Source organism: Littorina saxatilis, linkage group LG1 (genome assembly GCF_037325665.1).
Source record: "Littorina saxatilis isolate snail1 linkage group LG1, US_GU_Lsax_2.0, whole genome shotgun sequence".
Classification (NCBI taxonomy): domain Eukaryota; kingdom Metazoa; phylum Mollusca; class Gastropoda; order Littorinimorpha; family Littorinidae; genus Littorina; species Littorina saxatilis.
In genome coordinates this window covers 105,046,347-105,066,198 of record NC_090245.1, presented here as the reverse complement: position 1 = coordinate 105,066,198, position 19,852 = coordinate 105,046,347, and the positions used below count along the sequence as shown (strand labels likewise).

The following is a 19,852-nucleotide window of genomic DNA, read 5'->3' as shown; positions in this document are numbered from 1 at the left end:
GACTTCGAGTGTTTAGGGTGGGGCTGACGGTGATGTGTTCGTTGGGGAGGTGCCTTCGGTCAAGAAGGTGGAACTGAGCTCTGCTTCGTTCCACAATCTTGAGGCCACCGTTTCTTCCACAGTCGAGGCCCAATCACAGGCCTTGACATGGATGAGCACGCTGTCCACACTGTTGGACCCTCCCGATCGGGCAGAGTCCGATTCCACTCGGGTCCTTGACACGGTTCGAGTGGATCGGGCTTTGCATGCCGTGCGATCGTGCGTGACGTCTGCGGCAGAATTGGCCATTGGAACACGGGTCCACTTTATTGGCCCTGTTCCGTGATCATTTTCTGCCTACTTCTATAGTGCCTCCGGATATGAGGAAGAGTCTGAGGAACACGTTTCCTCAGCCTTCTTCCCTCTTTCATCCGGACACTGTTCGTTCTGTGGTGGAGTCCACACGCCAGAGGAACACTGATTCTCTGATGGTTGGCCTCGCTGCTTCGGCGACGGCGGCGGGGAGTAAGAGAAGTGCTACAGTCACCTCCAGCTCCCAGCCTCAGAAGAAGAAGAAGAAGCCAGTTTCACTGCCTCCTTCTTCCTCCTCTTAGGCGCCTGTTGCGTTCCCAAGCAAGACGAAGGGTGCTCAGACAGGTAAGGGGAAGCACCACCACCAGGGGGGGTGGTCGCAAGCCTGCGCCTGCCCGCCAGCAGAATTTTCAGTGAGTCCCGGCCCTACGTTGACGCCCCCTCAAGTTGCCCCTCTTTCGTCCGTCGGTTCCCTTTTTCGGGCCCGCGGCATGTGGGGCAGACTGGTCTCCAACCAGTTTTTCTTGAGGGTGGTGTGGTCGGGGTTTTCTCTACCGCTGTCGTCACAACCTCCATTGTCCGCTCTACCCTGGACGTTCCCCCCTCCTCGAGACCCTGCCAGATGGCAGGCTCTTCAGGACGAGGTGAACTCGTTGGTCGAGAAGAAGGCGGTCTACCCCCTTTCTCAGCCTTCTCGGGGGTTCTGCTCCCGCCTGTTCACCGCCCCCAAAAAGGACGGCCGGTTCAGGCCGGTGTTGGACCTCTCCACCTTGAACTTGTACCTTCACAGGTGCAAGTTCAAGATGGAAACCCCTTCGTCGGTCCGGTTGGTCATCCGGCCAAACGTTTGGGCCATGTCTGGGACCTCCAGGATGCTTACTTCCACATCCTGGTGGCCCCGGGGTACTGACATCTGCTCCGGTTCGTTTGGGAGGGCACAGTGTTCGAGTTTCGGGCCCTCCCATTCGGCCTGTCCTTGGCCCCTCTGATTTTCAACGGGGACAACAACACCACATGCTTAGCTTACCTTCGCCACCAGGGGGGCACCAATTCTCGGTCCCTCTCCCTGTTGGCGGAGGAGATTCTGCTCTGGTGCCAGACCAATCAGGTCCGGATGTCAGTCCAGTTCGTTCCGGGGAAAATGAACGCCCTGGCCGACATTCTCAGTCGGGGCGATCAGGTTCTCTCCACAGAATGGACCATCGCTCACAACGTTCTACAGCGTCTGTGGGCAAGGTGGGACCGTCCTCTGATCGATCGGTTCGCAACTCGATTCAGCGCTCGGCTTCCCAGGTACGTCAGCCCCTTTCGAGACATGAATGCGTTCCACTTGGACGCATTCACTCTCTTGTGGAGGCTCCTCGATGCTTACGCCTATCCCCCGACATCTCTGATTCCGAGGGTGCTGGCAAAATATCTGCAGGAACGACCAAGACTGATTTTGGTCGCGCCTTACTGGCCAACAGCTCCGTGGTTTCCAGATCTTCGCGGTCTCACCCACGTAGACCCTCTACCTCTGGATCTGGACGGGGGAGGTCTGCTCCAGCCTCGATCATGCCTCCCTCATCCACGTCCAGAGAGTCTGTGCTTGACCGCATGGCTCTTGTGCGCTCCAAACTGCTTGCACTAGGATTGCACAAGAGTTCAGTAGAGTTTTCCTTGAACGCTAAGAGGCGATCAACTAATCAGCTCTACGACTTACGCTGGAGAGCTTGGGCCACCTTCGCCTTGTCCAAGGGGATAAAGCCGCTTTATCCCTCAACACAGGACTTGGCCAACTTCCTGGTGGAAGTGTATCAAAAGAAGAGTCTTTCTTCTAAGACTCTTCTTGGATACAGATCTGCCATCGCTTCCACGATTGCGGCCGCTACTGGTCGCAGATCTGAACACTTGATCAGGTCCTCCCTCATCGCTAATGTCCTTTCGGGTATTAGCAATGCAGCGGTGTCTAAACCTCGGGTTTCATTTCCCAAGGGGGATGTCTTTCTGGTCCTCAAACTCCTGCGTAGCAATGAGTTTGAACCCCTGGCAGGCATCAGTATCAAGTTGCTGATTTTTAAGACTAATTGTTCCTCATCGCTTTAGCCACTTGCCGTAGACTCAGTGGTATTCAAGCTTTGAGTGGCCTGGACTTTGACATTGAGTTCACCACACAGCAGTGGTTGCCAGCATGGTCACGTCAATATAACACTTACCACGACAGTACTATTCTTGCACATTATCTATTATAGGCCGAAAAAATTGGACAAAACGCTGAGTGGGTACAATTATCTCCCATAACCATGCGCCACCGTGGATCCCAAGCACTGTCCGAGTGCTTCCCCCTTACAGGATGTAGGTGGCGCGTCCTCTTTCTTTTTTCGCGCGTGTCAGACCGGCTGTGTTTCTGCTACGCTCCCGGATTATTTTGGACTAAGAGGCTTCTTTTCTGTGTGGACTATCACCTGTTGGATTATTGTGTGTTATTCCACTTCTGGCTTGAGGCTACGTTGTGTTTCCTTCAACTTGTGCCTCCGTTTTTGTGTGGCGGACTCGGCGTGCCTCCCGTCCTACTTCGTGGTGACCGGTCGTCTGCTTCTCGTTTCGCCGCATTCACTTGAGTATTGACCTAAATTTTCTTTGAATTTTGTTAATTCTCGGTCTTTAAGGGTACGTACAGGGCGAGGTAGGATGTCTCGTCCTGTTTTGGGCTCTGGTTCTACGGAACCAGAGTCTGCCGGGGGCAACCCTTCTCCGGGCGCCCAGCGTCATGTTTTACGCACGGAGAAGGGGATCTTTCGGCGCTCCGACTCTCCCTCCCCAAACGCTTTGCATTTGCGGCGAGGGAGGGCGGAGAAAGCCTGTTTGAGCAAGCTCAATGCGAGCTTGCTCAAACAGGCTGGGCTTGAGCCTGGGACTTCGGGCGGGGCTGCGCCGTCGAAGGTTCGGGGAAGGTCGAGGAGAAAGAAAAAGCTTCTTTCTCCTTCTCCTTCAGTGGAACAGGCTTCCCCCCCTTCGACGCCGTTGTCCGGCCCTCAGTCTCAGGCTTCAGCTCCTCCCGGTTTCAAGCCTGGGGGGAAGGTTTCCTTCTCCTCCCTGGCTCGAATCCGGGGGCAGGTCGATTCCCAACCCTCTTTGGGGGTTGGTGAATCCGATCTAGGGGCTACTGGAGAGACTCAGGTTTTGACAGCCAACGGCCATACCACGTTGTAAACACCGGTTCTCGTCCGACCACCGAAGTTAAGCAACGTCGGGCCCGGTTAGTACTTGGATGGGTGACCGCCTGGGAACACCGGGTGCAGTTGGCATTAAAATCTTCCTTTTTCCGGTGCCTCTCCTGTGCCCTCCTCGGTTTCCACCGCTGTGGAAGCCAGGAGGGACACGGGTCCTCCTCTGAACTCCCTCGCTGGGTCGTCTGCTGCTGTTTCGACAGTAGTTTCGGCCTCCTGGGGGGGGGAGATCGGAGGAGATGACGGGGTCTCTGAATTCCCTCCCCGCTGGGGTTGGGATGCGAATTGACCCCGTTCAGGGCGGTCCTGTGGGGGCAGGGGTTTCAGGCTTCGTGCCTACGACCACTGCTACTACGGTTCCCTCTGACGTCCGTGTGACTGGTGGCTGTCCCTCTTGTTAAGACGCTCCGGCCGACTAGTTACTGGACGTGGAGGTGTTCGACAGAACGTGGTACTTCTGTCGAATGGTCAGGGCGACGGGAACATTGTTTCTGTTGCTCAGACCGACACCTCCGACCGGACCGTCTTGACCCCACGCCATTCCTTAGCGTCTGGTGTTCGGGTGACGGATGGTCCGGACCAAGGGTCCGGAACGTTCCAGGCTTACGGGTCGGGATCGAACCGGACCCACGGGTCCCGACTGGACTTGACCTCCGGGTTTGGTCCGGACGGGACCCATGGTACGGGACCGTACCGGACCTTAGGGTCCGGTGCGGGACAGTACCTCTGGCCCTTGCCGGACCCCCGGACCTACGGGTCCGGATGGTACGGTACGGGACCAGTGGTTCGGTCGGGACCGGACCACCCGACCACCTCTGTTGGTCTGGGTGGTCTGGCACCGAACTGGAACACACCGGACCACCGGACCTACGGGTCCGGATGGTACGGTACCGGACCAGTGGTCCGGTCGGGGCCGGACCACTCGACCACCTCTGTTGGTCCGGGTGGTCTGGCACCGAACCGGACCATGCCGGACCTACGGGTCCGGATGGTACGGTATGTCCACGTCCGACCGAGCCACCCGAACACTTCTGTGGGTACGGATGGTTCGGTACCGAACGGGACCTCCGGATGCTACGGGACCGGACCGAACCTACGGGTTCGGATGGTCCGGTACCGGACCAGTGGTCCGGTCCGAACCGGACCACCCGACCACCTCTGTTGGTCCGGATGGTCTGTCACCGAACCGGACCATACCGGACCACCGGACCTACGGGTCCGGATGGTACGGTAGGTCCACGTCCGGACCGAACCACCCGAACACTTCTGTGGGTACGGATGGTTCGGTGCCGTACGGGACCTCCGGATGGTACGGGACCGGACCACAGGACCGGAACACCGGACCACCCTATCGGATCGGTCCGGACCACCCGACCACCTCTGTTGGTCCGGATGGTCTGGCACCGAACCGGACCTACGGGTCCGGATGGTACGGTATGTCCACGTCCGGACCGAGCCACCCGAACACTTCTGTGGGTACGGGTGGTTCGGTGCCGAACGGGACCTCCGGATGGTACGGGACCGGACCGGACCTACGGGTCCGGATGGTCCGGTACTGGACCGGTGGTCCGGTCCGGACCGGACCACCCGACCACCTCTGTTGGTCCGGATGGTCTGGCACCGGACCACCGGACTTACGGGTCCGGATGGTGCGGTGTGTCCACGTCCGGACCGAACCACCCGAACACTTCTGTGGGTACGGATGGTTCGGCACGGGACCTCCGGATGGTACGGGACCGGACCGGAACACCGGACCGGAACACCGGACCACCCTACCGGACCGGTCCGGACCACCCGACCACCTCTGTTGGTCCGGATGGTCTGGCACCGAACCGGACCTACGGGTCCGGATGGTACGGTACGTCCACGCCCGGACCGAGCCACCCGAACACTTCTGTGCGTACGGATGGTTCGATGTCGAACAGGACCTCCGGATGGTACCGGACCTACGGGTCCGGACCTACGGGTCCGGACCTACGGGTCCGGATGGCCCGGTGCCGGACCACCCGACCACCTCTGTTGGTCTGGATGGTCTGGCACCGAACCGGACCATACCGGACCACGGGTCCGTATGGTACGGTATGTCCACGTCCGGACCTAACCACCCGAACACTTCTGTGGGTACGATGGTTCGGTGCCGAACGGGACCTCCGGATGGTCCGGCACCGGACCGGAACACCGGACCACCCTACCGGACCGGATCGGCACCCCCGACCGGACCGGACCATTTCTTTTCTGATCAGACCCGATGGGTTCCTGTTCAGTCTATAAATGGCGGGGGTTCGTTGGCTGGGCTGACCCAACAGTCGCAGGGTTGTTGTTTTTCTCCCCCTTCGGCTGCTGGAGACGTTTCGTCTTTGGGGCAGGGGTCTTCGCGGCCTCTTGCTTCTGTGGGCGTTTCTTCACAGCCTGCTTCATCGCTTTCGGCTCTTCCCCCTCAAGCTCCCTACACTCCTGCTTTTGAGGAGTTGTCGGGAAGTGAAGAGGAGAGTGAGTCGGAGGACGATAGGGAGGAGGATCAGGGTCGCCCTGAGGTTAACACTGATCCTCTACCCTTGCCGGTTCTGATGGAACTTCCGAAGCTATGCTTCGTACTTTCCAACAGTACATGACAGACATCACGCGGCGTCTTGACGTCACGGATGCCTCTCTTAAGCGTCTGTCGTCTAGTGTTGACACACAGGACCTGGACCCGGGGTCTGAGGACGAGAGGCAGGAGGCTCGTCCTCGCACAGCTAGAAGGACGTTTGAACAGTTTCAGGACGTCCTTCCCTGAGACGCCCTCTCGTCCTTTGAGTCCGCTTCGGCCCGGGCGTGGGAGGCTCACGCCGCGTCTGCCGGCGGCTCGTTTTATGAACGATCCGTCCGCCGGCAATTCGCGTTCCACCCTAGTCTTAGTGCCACGGTGGAAGCGGCAGCACATCGCCTGAGGAGTACAGATTCACGTGCAAACGCGACCTATGTTCCTCGGGAGGACGCGGGTTCAGTGCCATGCTTTCCTTTGGGAGGCGCACCTCCACTGTTTCCTCGTGTCCAATCTGTTTCGTCCCTCCCTTTTCCCTTTGACTCTCGAACTCTCCCTTTCCAGACTTCGAGTGTTTAGGGTGGGGCTGACGGTGATGTGTTCGTTGGGGAGGTGCCTTCGGTCAAGAAGGTGGAACTGAGCTCTGCTTCGTTCCACAATCTTGAGGCCACCGTTTCTTCCACAGTCGAGGCCCAATCACAGGCCTTGACATGGATGAGCACGCTGTCCACACTGTTGAACCCTCCCGATCGGGCAGAGTCCGATTCCACTCGGGTCCTTGACACGGTTCGAGTGGATCGGGCTTTGCATGCCGTGCGATCGTGCGTGACGTCTGCGGCAGAATTGGCCATTGGAACACGGGTCCACTTTATTGGCCCTGTTCCGTGATCATTTTCTGCCTACTTCTATAGTGCCTCCGGATATGAGGAAGAGTCTGAGGAACACGTTTCCTCAGCCTTCTTCCCTCTTTCATCCGGACACTGTTCGTTCTGTGGTGGAGTCCACACGCCAGAGGAACACTGATTCTCTGATGGTTGGCCTCGCTGCTTCGGCGACGGCGGCGGGGAGTAAGAGAAGTGCTACAGTCACCTCCAGCTCCCAGCCTCAGAAGAAGAAGAAGAAGCCAGTTTCACTGCCTCCTTCTTCCTCCTCTTAGGCGCCTGTTGCGTTCCCAAGCAAGACGAAGGGTGCTCAGACAGGTAAGGGGAAGCACCACCACAGGGGGGGTGGTCGCAAGCCTGCGCCTGCCCGCCAGCAGAATTTTCAGTGAGTCCCGGCCCTACGTTGACGCCCCCTCAAGTTGCCCCTCTTTCGTCCGTCGGTTCCCTTTTTCGGGCCCGCGGCATGTGGGGCAGACTGGTCTCCAACCAGTTTTTCTTGAGGGTGGTGTGGTCGGGGTTTTCTCTACCGCTGTCGTCACAACCTCCATTGTCCGCTCTACCCTGGACGTTCCCCCCTCCTCGAGACCCTGCCAGATGGCAGGCTCTTCAGGACGAGGTGAACTCGTTGGTCGAGAAGAAGGCGGTCTACCCCCTTTCTCAGCCTTCTCGGGGGTTCTGCTCCCGCCTGTTCACCGTCCCCAAAAAGGACGGCCGGTTCAGGCCGGTGTTGGACCTCTCCACCTTGAACTTGTACCTTCACAGGTGCAAGTTCAAGATGGAAACCCCTTCGTCGGTCCGGTTGGTCATCCGGCCAAACGTTTGGGCCATGTCTGGGACCTCCAGGATGCTTACTTCCACATCCTGGTGGCCCCGGGGTACCGACATCTGCTCCGGTTCGTTTGGGAGGGCACAGTGTTCGAGTTTCGGGCCCTCCCATTCGGCCTGTCCTTGGCCCCTCTGATTTTCAACGGGGACAACAACACCACATGCTTAGCTTACCTTCGCCACCAGGGGGGCACCAATTCTCGGTCCCTCTCCCTGTTGGCGGAGGAGATTCTGCTCTGGTGCCAGACCAATCAGGTCCGGATGTCAGTCCAGTTCGTTCCGGGGAAAATGAACGCCCTGGCCGACATTCTCAGTCGGGGCGATCAGGTTCTCTCCACAGAATGGACCATCGCTCACAACGTTCTACAGCGTCTGTGGGCAAGGTGGGACCGTCCTCTGATCGATCGGTTCGCAACTCGATTCAGCGCTCGGCTTCCCAGGTACGTCAGCCCCTTTCGAGACATGAATGCGTTCCACTTGGACGCATTCACTCTCTTGTGGAGGCTCCTCGATGCTTACGCCTATCCCCCGACATCTCTGATTCCGAGGGTGCTGGCAAAATATCTGCAGGAACGACCAAGACTGATTTTGGTCGCGCCTTACTGGCCAACAGCTCCGTGGTTTCCAGATCTTCGCGGTCTCACCCACGTAGACCCTCTACCTCTGGATCTGGACGGGGGAGGTCTGCTCCAGCCTCGATCATGCCTCCCTCATCCACGTCCAGAGAGTCTGTGCTTGACCGCATGGCTCTTGTGCGCTCCAAACTGCTTGCACTAGGATTGCACAAGAGTTCAGTAGAGTTTTCCTTGAACGCTAAGAGGCGATCAACTAATCAGCTCTACGACTTACGCTGGAGAGCTTGGGCCACCTTCGCCTTGTCCAAGGGGATAAAGCCGCTTTATCCCTCAACACAGGACTTGGCCAACTTCCTGGTGGAAGTGTATCAAAAGAAGAGTCTTTCTTCTAAGACTCTTCTTGGATACAGATCTGCCATCGCTTCCACGATTGCGGCCGCTACTGGTCGCAGATCTGAACACTTGATCAGGTCCTCCCTCATCGCTAATGTCCTTTCGGGTATTAGCAATGCAGCGGTGTCTAAACCTCGGGTTTCATTTCCCAAGGGGGATGTCTTTCTGGTCCTCAAACTCCTGCGTAGCAATGAGTTTGAACCCCTGGCAGGCATCAGTATCAAGTTGCTGATTTTTAAGACTAATTGTTCCTCATCGCTTTAGCCACTTGCCGTAGACTCAGTGGTATTCAAGCTTTGAGTGGCCTGGACTTTGACATTGAGTTCACCACACAGCAGTGGTTGCCAGCATGGTCACGTCAGTCTAAGGTATGTTTCTTGGGTATATTTTCTTTTACGGTAGTACTGTTCGAAAATTGCCTGGGTATCTTAATCCTTGGATTTAAGTGATTTTGATTAAGGAGTTTAATACTCTACATATCACCCTCACACCACTCTGGTATTCTGTGCAAGAATAGTACTGTCGAGGTAAGTGTTATATTGACTGTAAGGCTTCTTTTTAAGCCTACTGTCTATATGATACTTACCGAGACAGTACTATTAGAGTTTCCCTCCCGCCTCCCCTCTTGATATGTTATGGGCTTTTTGAGGGTCTGCAGCTCATAAAGAAAGAGGACGCGCCACCTACATCCTGTAAGGGGGAAGCACTCGGACAGTGCTTGGGATCCACGGTGGCGCATGGTTATGGGAGATAATTGTACCCACTCAGCGTTTTGTCCAATTTTTTCGGCCTATAATAGATAATGTGCAAGAATAGTACTGTCTCGGTAAGTATCATATAGACAGTAGGCTTAAAAAGAAGCCTTACAGTCAGTCTAAGGTATGTTTCTTGGGTATATTTTCTTTTACGGTAGTACTGTTCGAAAATTGCCTGGGTATCTTAATCCTTGGATTTAAGTGATTTTGATTAAGGAGTTTAATACTCTACATATCACCCTCACACCACTCTGGTATTCTGTGCAAGAATAGTACTGTCGAGGTAAGTGTTATATTGACTGTAAGGCTTCTTTTTAAGCCTACTGTCTATATGATACTTACCGAGACAGTACTATTAGAGTTTCCCTCCCGCCTCCCCTCTTGATATGTTATGGGCTTTTTGAGGGTCTGCAGCTCATAAAGAAAGAGGACGCGCCACCTACATCCTGTAAGGGGGAAGCACTCGGACAGTGCTTGGGATCCACGGTGGCGCATGGTTATGGGAGATAATTGTACCCACTCAGCGTTTTGTCCAATTTTTTCGGCCTATAATAGATAATGTGCAAGAATAGTACTGTCTCGGTAAGTATCATATAGACAGTAGGCTTAAAAAGAAGCCTTACAGTTTACGGTATCCCGACCGACCCTATTTTTAAGCGCCGACCCTAAAGGTTTTTTTCGCTTTTCGCAAAAACAAACAAAAAAAGACAAAAAAAATATGAAGTCAAGTATACTTTATTTAGTTTCAATATATCTAGGTCAAAAAAACATATGCTAAATAATTGTAAGTAAACTAAGGAAGCGTTTAAAAAAACAAAAACAAAAAAAACGTAAAAAGACGTTAACAAAACGTAAAAAAAAGGTTTTATAAAAAAAAATTTTTTTTTTAAAACCGACCGCCCCTATTTTTTTCGGCGATGTTACCGGAAACAGACATATTTTTCTTTTTGGCCTAAGTCGGGTATTGCCAGACCCTCCCTGTCAAGACTTGGATTTTTTGTACAGTGAAATCCCCCTTTTAAGACCTTACTTTTTCAGACTTTCTGTTTATAACCTGTACATTTACCTCCCTTTTAAGACCCCCTCCCTTTTAAGACCTGATTTTCTCAGACTTGTTGAGGTCTTAAAAGGGGGGTTCCACTGTCTACTTAAAATGGGAATGCTTGTAGCAGTAGTATGAACATAAATTGTGTATGACTGTAATTGTTAGGGTTTGAAAGTTACTGTTTTGGAGCTGAAATGAACGGGTGGTTGTCCTCATTTCATTTCTCTGTCATTTACGTTTCATCCTTAAATTCAATGTAATATATAATATAAATTTAATAAATATGCACTTCTTCCAAAAAGTTGATGTGTACGTTTTTTCTGCACAGGCTACCAAAGAGAACTGAAGTACCGCCACTCAGATGGTTCGTACAGCGCATACGGTGAGAAGGGAAATAAACCAGGCAGCACATGGCTGACGGCATTTGTGGTGAAGTCTTTTGCCCAGGCTCGACCTTACATCTTCATTGACGAGGACGACCTCAACCTTAGCATGGACTACCTGAAGAGTGTCCAGAATCCCGAGGAAGGACCGCTCACGGGCTGTTTCTTTGAGAAGTACTGGTTGGCTCACGAAGTGTAGCCTATGCGATCGTAACTTTGTCTGTCTGTGCGTTTGTGCGTGTGTGTGTGCGTGTGTGTGTGTGTTTGTGCGTGTGTATGTCTGTGGTAGAAACTTTAACATTTCCGAGTCTATGTGTGAGTGGTTATCCAAGACTATGGATAAAGCTCGCATAAGATTACGTCACGGTCAAAAGTGTTTGACGTCAATTAATGCATCATGACGGCATTCCTCCCTGTAGTCTTTCTCTCTCGCGTGGTGTGTGTGGTCTCGGTCATTGTTATTTTGAGCGGGCCGAGACTATTTGGCAGTCGTGTCCCTGAAAGTAGGCTACATGCAGACAGACAGATCTAGATCTAGTGTCTCTCTTTCTTGCACAGTGTCACCTAAGCTTACTGTGTGTGTGGGTGTGTATGTGTGACGGAGTGATTGAGTTTGTGTTACTGTTTGTCTATTTCTTACGTGAGCCTTGAAGGCTTCGCCTCTTGTTTTTCTTTGGTGATCATTTCAGTTTGAGTTTGGTCATGAAAAAGAGGGTACAGTACCATTGTACTGGTGATCGTGTTAAATAAGTTTAATTGAACATGGCACAGTTTGAAAATAATAAGACAGTTTTGTGTTGTTTGCAGTGGTGAGGTGTTCAGCAGCTACAAGCAGGGAGGGCAAGGGAGGGGTTAGAGAAATGACAATGTCATGTAAAATTAGCACCGTAGAACGTGCACATGTTGACGATGATTAGACAGTATCTTGTGTGTTGTGTGCAGTGGTGAGGTGGTCAGCAACTGACCCTTAGGGAGGGCAAGGGAGGGGTAAAGAAATGACAATGTCATGAGAAATTAGCACTGTTGAACGTGCACATGTTTACAATGATTAGACAGTGTCATGTGTGTTGTGTGCAGTGGTGAGGTGTTCAGCAGCTACATGCAGGGAGGGCTCGGGAGGGACGGCAACGACGCAGCCTTGTCGGCATACGTTCTTATTGCTCTGCTGGAAGGTGGACTCACCCCTGAGGTAGGTGTACATGGCTTGCACTGCTTGTTGAATCCTTAAGTGCATCTGGCTATGACAAGCCAGAATACTGGCAGTGTGATAAGCATTCCCGCAGATAGTCGCTGAGAGAGAATAAGAGTCTGTGCCAAGGCAAGACAATATATTCATTTTTAAAAAAAACTAGGGTTACATGAATGTGGAAAACAAAAATTACAAGAAAAAAAAGACAACATTTCGTTATTGATAACCAGAAATAGGTAAATCTGAATTAATAACTAATTAATTATAATCACACATGTGTTAACAGGACAGAATACCAAGGGAGAGCAACAGTTATCCTGTGCCCTTGGTAACATGAATATAAATCGGACTGCGTTTTTGTACCAACATGCGCTCCTGTGCATCACGGAGGCTTGGGTAGCGGTATCATATAGAGAAAGAATTTTGAAATCATGAGTCCATCAAGCCAGTAGTGGTAAGCGTTGCAGAAAAGTAAAAAAAACCAAGAAACTCAGCTTGTCCCTTCTTTAACAGTATCATTGTGTGAAGGAAAACAACTGTTGGAACAGAAAACTTTTAAACAAAAAGAATACACCACAGCAACCACTTTTGGTAAATTCTTCATCAAATTTTTGTCGGACAGTCGCTGACTTCTTCAGGACGGCAATCTTTTAATCAGAAAACTTTAATTCATTTTTGACAAATTTAGCGCACACATTTTTATTGCCATCCTTGACATGTTTGGTTTGTGCCTTCTCAGGATGCATCGGCTGTGGATGCCATTGACTGCATCAACAGACAACTGTCGAACAGCCCTCAAGTTGACGTGTACTCGCTGTCGCTGGTGGCCTACGTCAACGCCCTCTACAACTCCTCAAGTCCCGTCACCACACAGGTCATGGACAGACTCAACAACGCTACCACCGTTTCTGGTAGGTCACCCCTCACTGACTAGTATGATGAATCAGTGACAAGGTTTTTCCAATGTTTTTTTGTGCTTAATACATTGGAGGCGCTTCCGATTCCCTCTGGCATGTAGGACGGCCATCATTTTTATTTCTCTTAAATGGTTGCCATATGTCAAAGACCTGCATTTAACATCAATTGCTTTGTTAAGGCTGTAACTTTTTTGGTGGTTTTTTTAATGGTTATCACATTTTGTCTTCAGTGTGAAGTCATTGTCCATGTACAATTTTCCATGTTTGTTTGGATTACAATGATTAATTCCATCTAATTTGGCGCATTGTACTTTATACTGTATGAATAAAGGAGGATGTTAACCAAGGTTTTGAAAATGGCTACAATGATCACTGGTTAGTGCAAAAATTCATAAAACCAATACAGCAAAAAAATTCCCACTCTGCACGGAAAACAGTGAGACTGTGGATGGTTGGCATGAGACTAAGTAGAAGGATATTCTCTCGCCTGGGTGAATCTGTCATGATATAAAAAATGGTCTCCATGGGAAGGAAGGTAGCCTTAAAAGGGCAATCCAAATCTCCACGATTTTGCAGATTTCTGCAAAAGGAGAAGAGAAAAAAACTACACGCAAAAAGTGATAGTTTAACCCAGGTGAGAGGGACAGTAAAGTGTCTTTCTGTACATGCACAATTTATCTGTCTCCAGAGGGGGTTAAATTCATATTTACAAGGCCAAAATGCTTCAGCTTCTGAACGCGGCTCCCTGGACCCCCAGCGTTATTTATTTCCTTGAAACTCATTCTTTTATTTTTGAATGGATTGCCTGTTTAAAACACACAGCATGTTCTATCAGGTGACCTCAAGTACTGGAAGCGACGGGGAGAGCAACCCAAGCCAGTCAACTCTTGGTACTACTACTCCGCTCCATCAGCAGAGGTGGAGATGACGGCCTACGGTCTGCTGGCCACGCTCAAGTTCTACGACGATGATGCCATCGGAAAGGCACAGTCCATCGCTTTTTGGCTGTCCAGTCAGCAGAGCGCTTTCGGCGGGTTCTCGTCCACCCAGGTACAGCCTTGTTTGCTGCATTAAAGTCTTGTTCACTGCATTGTAGTTAGATTATTCAGTGGAACACCCCTTCTTTGAACATCCAAACATTAGAGAAAATCAGGTCCTCTGAGAGGGAATTTTGAAATGGTGATAACGATTTGATTTGAAGAAATCTGAGAAAATAAGATTTCAAAAGTCTTAAAATGTAGGGTCTTATAATAAGGAGTCCACCAGCTAGACCTTCATTCATCTCCAAAGTCAGACAGACTGCCAATGTTCCAAAATCCAGAATCAAATGAAGGAATTTTAGTTTAATAAAGGAACATTTAATTTTCAAATTAAAAATGTCTTGAAAGTGTGTGCATATCCTGTTTTGTCAAAAATGTAACGTTCCATTAACTAACATTTCTTGTTTTGGGATTCTTCACACAAATCATCATTTTTATTTCGGGAGAATTTTCAATCTTCCATTAGCTAATTTTGAATACTTCAGTCAATGAAAAATATGTGTTTTAATGACCAGGACACAGTGCTTGGACTGAACGCTCTGTCAGAGTTTGCGGAGCTTGCTTACTCCGACGCACCCACTGACCTTGAGCTGATGGTGGGAGTGACAGAGGGCGCTGAATTCCAGAAAATCTTCATGGTTACCGATGACAACAGCCTAGAGCTGCAGCGACACACTTTTGACATGACAGACAATGCCGTCATGCTTCTGTCCGCCACTGGGACAGGATGTGCTTTGCTCCAGGTATGAGGGTTGGGTAGGGGTGGAGGGGGTTGAAGAAGGGGAGATGGGGGGTACATATGTGTATGATTTTTAACTGCAATGTCAAGGCAAATTCCCAACCTTGGGCAATTAAAGATTCTGTATTCTGTGTTTGCCTGCACAGACCGGGAAGTTTATGGTCAACTTATGTGCAGACCTGCTAGTGCCTTATCCTCCTTCATGTGTACAAAAAAGCACAAGACCAAGTGCGCACAGAAAAGATCCTGTAATCCATCGCAGATTTCGGTGGGTTATAGAAACAAAAAAATACGCAACAAGCAATCCGCCGAAATTGGAGTATGGCTGCCTAAATTCCGGGGGCAAAACAGTCATACACGTAAAAACCAGCTTGCAAAAAAAAAAGTGCATGAAAAGAGTGTGCTTTGGAGTTTCAGCCCATGAACGCAGAAGAAGAAGACATGGAACTACAGCAAGTGTTTTATTTGTTTTTACTGTTTTTAACCCCTGTTAACATGTTCAGAAAATGTAAATGAAAGCATGGCTCAGCTGAAATCGAATTTAGGGGTTAGTCTAGTTGTGTTTTTACAAGTGTGACCTTTCATAGACAGTTTTTGAACACAGAAGTTTTTTTGTCTTGTTCTTTTTTCATTGTTTGATTATTATGCTGTATCCTGTCTGTACTCCTGGCAGTGAACCAGATAGGTGTTGTAGTTGTCTTTTTTACCAGCTTGCTGCATATTTTCTGATATTATCATCACTAATGTAACTTTTTGTTGTTCAGGCAAACGTTCGGTACAACAAGATGCCGGACAAGCTGGGAATTGACGACCCCAAGTTCCAGCTGAGAGTTGACCCTAGACTCTACCAACATGATAGAAATCAGTGTGGCCGTCGTACCATCTACGTCACTTTTGGGTATGTGTGTCACAGACACAGAGAGAGAGAGAGAGAGAGAGAGAGAGAGAGAGAGAGAGAGAGAGAGAGAGAGAGAGACAGAGAGAGACAGAGAGAGACAGAGAGAGAGAGACAGAGACAGAGAGACAGAGAGAGACAGAGACAGAGAGAGACAGAGACAGAGAGAGACAGAGACAGAGAGAGAGAGACAGAGACAGACAGAGAGACAGAGAGACAGAGAGAGAGAGAGAGAGAGCAGAACTGAACTTTATTTACAAAAATAAAGATTTAAGGCTAGGCATTTTCTTACAATCTGTGAGAAAGAGAGAGTGTATGGGCATGTTTGTGTGTGTGTGTGTGTGGGGGGGTATTGGGTGTGTGTGTGTGTGTGTGTCAGTGTGTGGTCATGGGAATGTGTGTGTCAGTGTGTGTTGGAATTGGCATTTGTGTGAGCATGCATTTGTGTGTATAAGTGTGAGTGTGAGTATGCAGATGTTAGTGTGGCTTCCCCATGCATCGTGCCAGTTCTTTCACCAAGAGTAAGGATTTTTGTTAAAATTTTGCTCTTTTGTTTTAGAATGAAATTGTAAAGCGCCTGGAGCCAATTGCTGGGACTCGCGCTATAATAAAGCTATCTATTATTATTACTACTATTAATATTATTAAGAAACTGTATGATAGGGTGATCTGTGCATCAAATGTCATGTATTTATGTGTGGTTTGTTTATTTTGATGGCTACAGTCAGAGTAACTCGGAGCAGTTCAGCACGGGCATGACAATGCTGACGGTCAGAATGGTCACTGGCTGGTCTGCCATTCCCGAGTCTCTCAGAGAGGTCAGTTGATCATCTGCATGTCGACGTCATCATGGAATTTTGGTGTAACTCATTTAGACAGCTTATTTTTATTATGAAATAGTGTTTGTGATGGTATGGTTAGAAAGATAAAAAAAAAGTGAAATCATGTATTGTCAATCGTATTGTAGAGACTATTTCTCATGGAGAATGATTTACTTAGTCTGAAGCACAAAAACATCCAAAACGCCAAGAATCTAGTTACGCCAACATTCCTGCACGACGACGATGTGTTCTACTGAGGTGTGCAGGTGTGTGGCTTATCAGTGTGTGTGTATGAGTGTGTCTGTGTGTTACTTTATATGAGAGAGAGAGAGAGTCTGTGTGTCTGTGTGTGTGTGTTTGCAAGTGAGAGAGATTGAGGATGTAAATGATAAAGTGTGTTTGTGTGTACAATTGCGTTGCTGTATGTATTGGCAAAGCATTTGTGGACTGGGTGGCCAAGTGGTAACGCACTTGCGCTCGGAAGCGAGAGGTTGCGAGTTCGACCCTGGGTCAGGGCGTTAGCAATTTTCTCCCCCCTTTCCTAACCTAGGTGGTGGGTTCAAGTGCTAGTCTTTCGGATGAGACGAAAAACCGAGGTCCCTTCGTGTACACTACATTGGTGTGTGCACGTTAAAGATCCCACGATTGACAAAAGGGTCTTTCCTGGCAAAATTGTGTAGGCATAGATAAAAAATGTCCACCAAAATACCCGTGTGACTTGGAATAATAGGCCGTGAAAAGTAGGATATGCGCCGAAATGGCTGCGATCTGCTGATCGATGTGAATGCGTGATGTATTGTGTAAAAAAATTCCCATCTCACACGGCATAAATAGATCCCTGCACCTTGAGTACGAGTCTGGAGATACGCGCGCGATATAAGACTTCATATAATTTGTGTTTGTGTGTACAATAGTGAGTGTGTGTTTGTGTGTATGTGAGAGTCTGTCTCGGTCCGTGTGCACAGGGGCCTGGTATGGTGAATAAATTCATTAGCAAAGTGTGTGCAGGTAAAAAAAATTTTTTTAACTTTAATCTATGTTTTACTGAAAGCCATCTTTTGTTGCAGCTAAGGAGTAGATTCGCCCTTCTCGGCATAGAGCGACTTGAGGAGAAGGTAGAGGAAGGAGTCATTAATTTCTACCTGGACCAGGTAAGGCTTTTCACCTGAAACCTATAGCGGGCCTTGAGCTAAGAAGGGGTAATGGAAAGTGGGAATTATAAAAGCACGGTGAATAAAAGTTTTGTCTTTCCAGTCTTCAGTTAGCCTGAAACTACAATATAAGTGAAGTTATTTGGAATTTTGGAATTTCCATTTTAAAATGTTAACCTTAATTAAAATTTTCAGACAAAAATATGAGCATGATGTACATTGAGTTGAGGGTTTAACTACTCTCTGTCTCTGTCTCTCTCTTTCTCGCTCTCTCTCTCCGCCCTATCTCTTTTTTCTGTTGCTGAATTGCGAAGCAAAGCAAAAACCAATAAACACTACTATACTACTCAGCTGTGGAATCAAAAAACAAGAATTGTTGGGTTTTGGAACGTTTAGTTATTGACAAAACAAAACGTTACAGTACATTACGTCGACCCACTGGTCTTTTATGTATGTGACAGGGGAGGCTACCGCTCCTTTCACAGCAGACTCTGCACCCGAGTTGTTGGCCTTTAAGTCAACACTGGTGGATTGTGGAATTCTGTTTGTGATGGGGTCTGGTGGTTTCCGATTGTCAGTATGTTCATGGAAACCTTCGGGTTTGCATAACAGTTTTTATAGGGCTAAGAAATTAGCCCTAACATTCTCAATCCTGTTTGATTGCACTTCGCCTCCCGAGGTGATCGTAGTGTTACGGCACTCGGTTACATGTAGACAAACAGACAAGCACTTGATACAAATAATGAATTTATTTCAAAATCATCGATGCCAGTGAGGCAATGAGATTTCTAGTCATGCAGCTCTACTAGATAACTACTTGGACATTTTGCTGATTGAGATCACTGTGAATGACTTGTGCAGCTGGACACCAGGGTTCGGCGGTTCGCCTTGGACGTCGAGCAAGACAGGGACCTCCTGGTCAGCGCTCCCAAACCTGCCGAGGTTCAGATCTACCAGTATTACGAGAAAGGTGAGATGGCTTTCAAGTACATGCAGAGCTGCCAACTGCTTCGCTTTCTGCGTAGCATGCTATGTTTTTAGAGCAATTATTGCTAAGCCAAGCTAAAGATTACTACGCTTAAAATAATAATCACAAGCGTGCAACAGTTCTCTTTTTTGTGTGAGTCCTGGTACTCATTTCTGCTTCCTACTCCGTATAGTGGTCACAAAATGGGCCATAAAACATTGTGTACACTGAAAAGTGGCACTGCATATACTGTCTTTTGGGAATTTTATGTTTCTGCATTCTCATGAAACTTTATTAAAAATGTCTGTTCTTGTGCATGGGCTATAAATAAATACGGATGTGGGAATAATTTTTTTTAAATGCTACACTCAAACACCATTTGCTACACTGAAAATTCTAAAATAATCTAATTTGCTACACTTGAGGCTTGACAATGGTTGGCAGGTCTGCACATATCACTAGCCTGCCTTCTACGGTTGCATGCATTTTAAGCGCTTACTTCCCTTTGTTTTTCAGATCTCCAAACTGTGAGTGCTCTGCCTCATTTGTTCAAGATTCTCTTTATTTTTGCCTATACAGAAAGAAAATTACCGTATGCTTCAGAGTCATTGAGACCTTAGAAAGTGCGCTGAAGTGTTTTAATGGTTGTTTTCAGATGTGACAGTGATTAAGTCGTACGAACTAAGGACGACGTGCGGGACGAAGGAAGAGCTATCGTATGATGAACCTGAAGACGATGGCGCTGATGACAACGGATTTGTTGTGCAAAGGAGACAGCGTAAGTCCTTTACTGCGCATGCTGTTGAACAACAAAAGAAATTGGTACTCACCAACACAAAGACAGCACAAACACAAGGTCCAATTTTCCCGTAGGAGGCTTCTTCGGGACAACGGATACACAGAAAAAGCAAAAGCAAAAAACAAAAGCAGTGAGCAGAAGACAATCATCAAGGCATTGATGAGGCCAAGGACAAACAGAGATGACTACCACACATTGTCCAGAGAGCAGCAAGTCAACCTCATCAGGCTGCGTACTTGCCACAACAGGCTCAATGCTCACATGAACCGAAAGTTCAAGCTGGCGCCATCACCAACCTGTGCCTGCGGTCAAGAAGACCAAACAGCGGAACACATCTTACAGCGATGTCCCTTACTAGATGAGGAACGAAAAGAAGTGTGGCCGTCACCAACTCCCTTGCAGACCAAACTATATGGCAGTCGACAGGAGTTGGAGAAAACGACAACATTTATC

At 49.2% G+C, this 19,852-nt stretch overlaps 1 protein-coding gene and 1 non-coding gene across 4 annotated transcripts in view; both read left to right on the top strand.

The window, feature by feature from the left end:
• The window catches only part of LOC138948762 (alpha-2-macroglobulin-like protein 1), a 77,506-nt gene that overhangs the window by 49,027 nt on the left and 8,627 nt on the right, over nucleotides 1–19,852 (top strand). For all 3 annotated transcript variants that reach the window (XM_070320373.1, XM_070320380.1, XM_070320389.1), the window contains exons 26-35: nucleotides 10,827–11,055; nucleotides 11,959–12,070; nucleotides 12,810–12,981; nucleotides 13,823–14,037; nucleotides 14,543–14,770; nucleotides 15,531–15,664; nucleotides 16,386–16,479; nucleotides 17,550–17,633; nucleotides 18,495–18,603; nucleotides 19,256–19,378. In XM_070320373.1, coding sequence (XP_070176474.1) covers nucleotides 10,827–11,055; nucleotides 11,959–12,070; nucleotides 12,810–12,981; nucleotides 13,823–14,037; nucleotides 14,543–14,770; nucleotides 15,531–15,664; nucleotides 16,386–16,479; nucleotides 17,550–17,633; nucleotides 18,495–18,603; nucleotides 19,256–19,378 — 1,500 coding nt within the window. The remainder of the gene's footprint in view (nucleotides 1–10,826; nucleotides 11,056–11,958; nucleotides 12,071–12,809; nucleotides 12,982–13,822; nucleotides 14,038–14,542; nucleotides 14,771–15,530; nucleotides 15,665–16,385; nucleotides 16,480–17,549; nucleotides 17,634–18,494; nucleotides 18,604–19,255; nucleotides 19,379–19,852) is intronic.
• Nucleotides 3,460–3,578, top strand: LOC138951379 (5S ribosomal RNA). The gene has a single exon (XR_011451107.1). It is a non-coding gene; the product is annotated as a 5S ribosomal RNA (ribosomal RNA).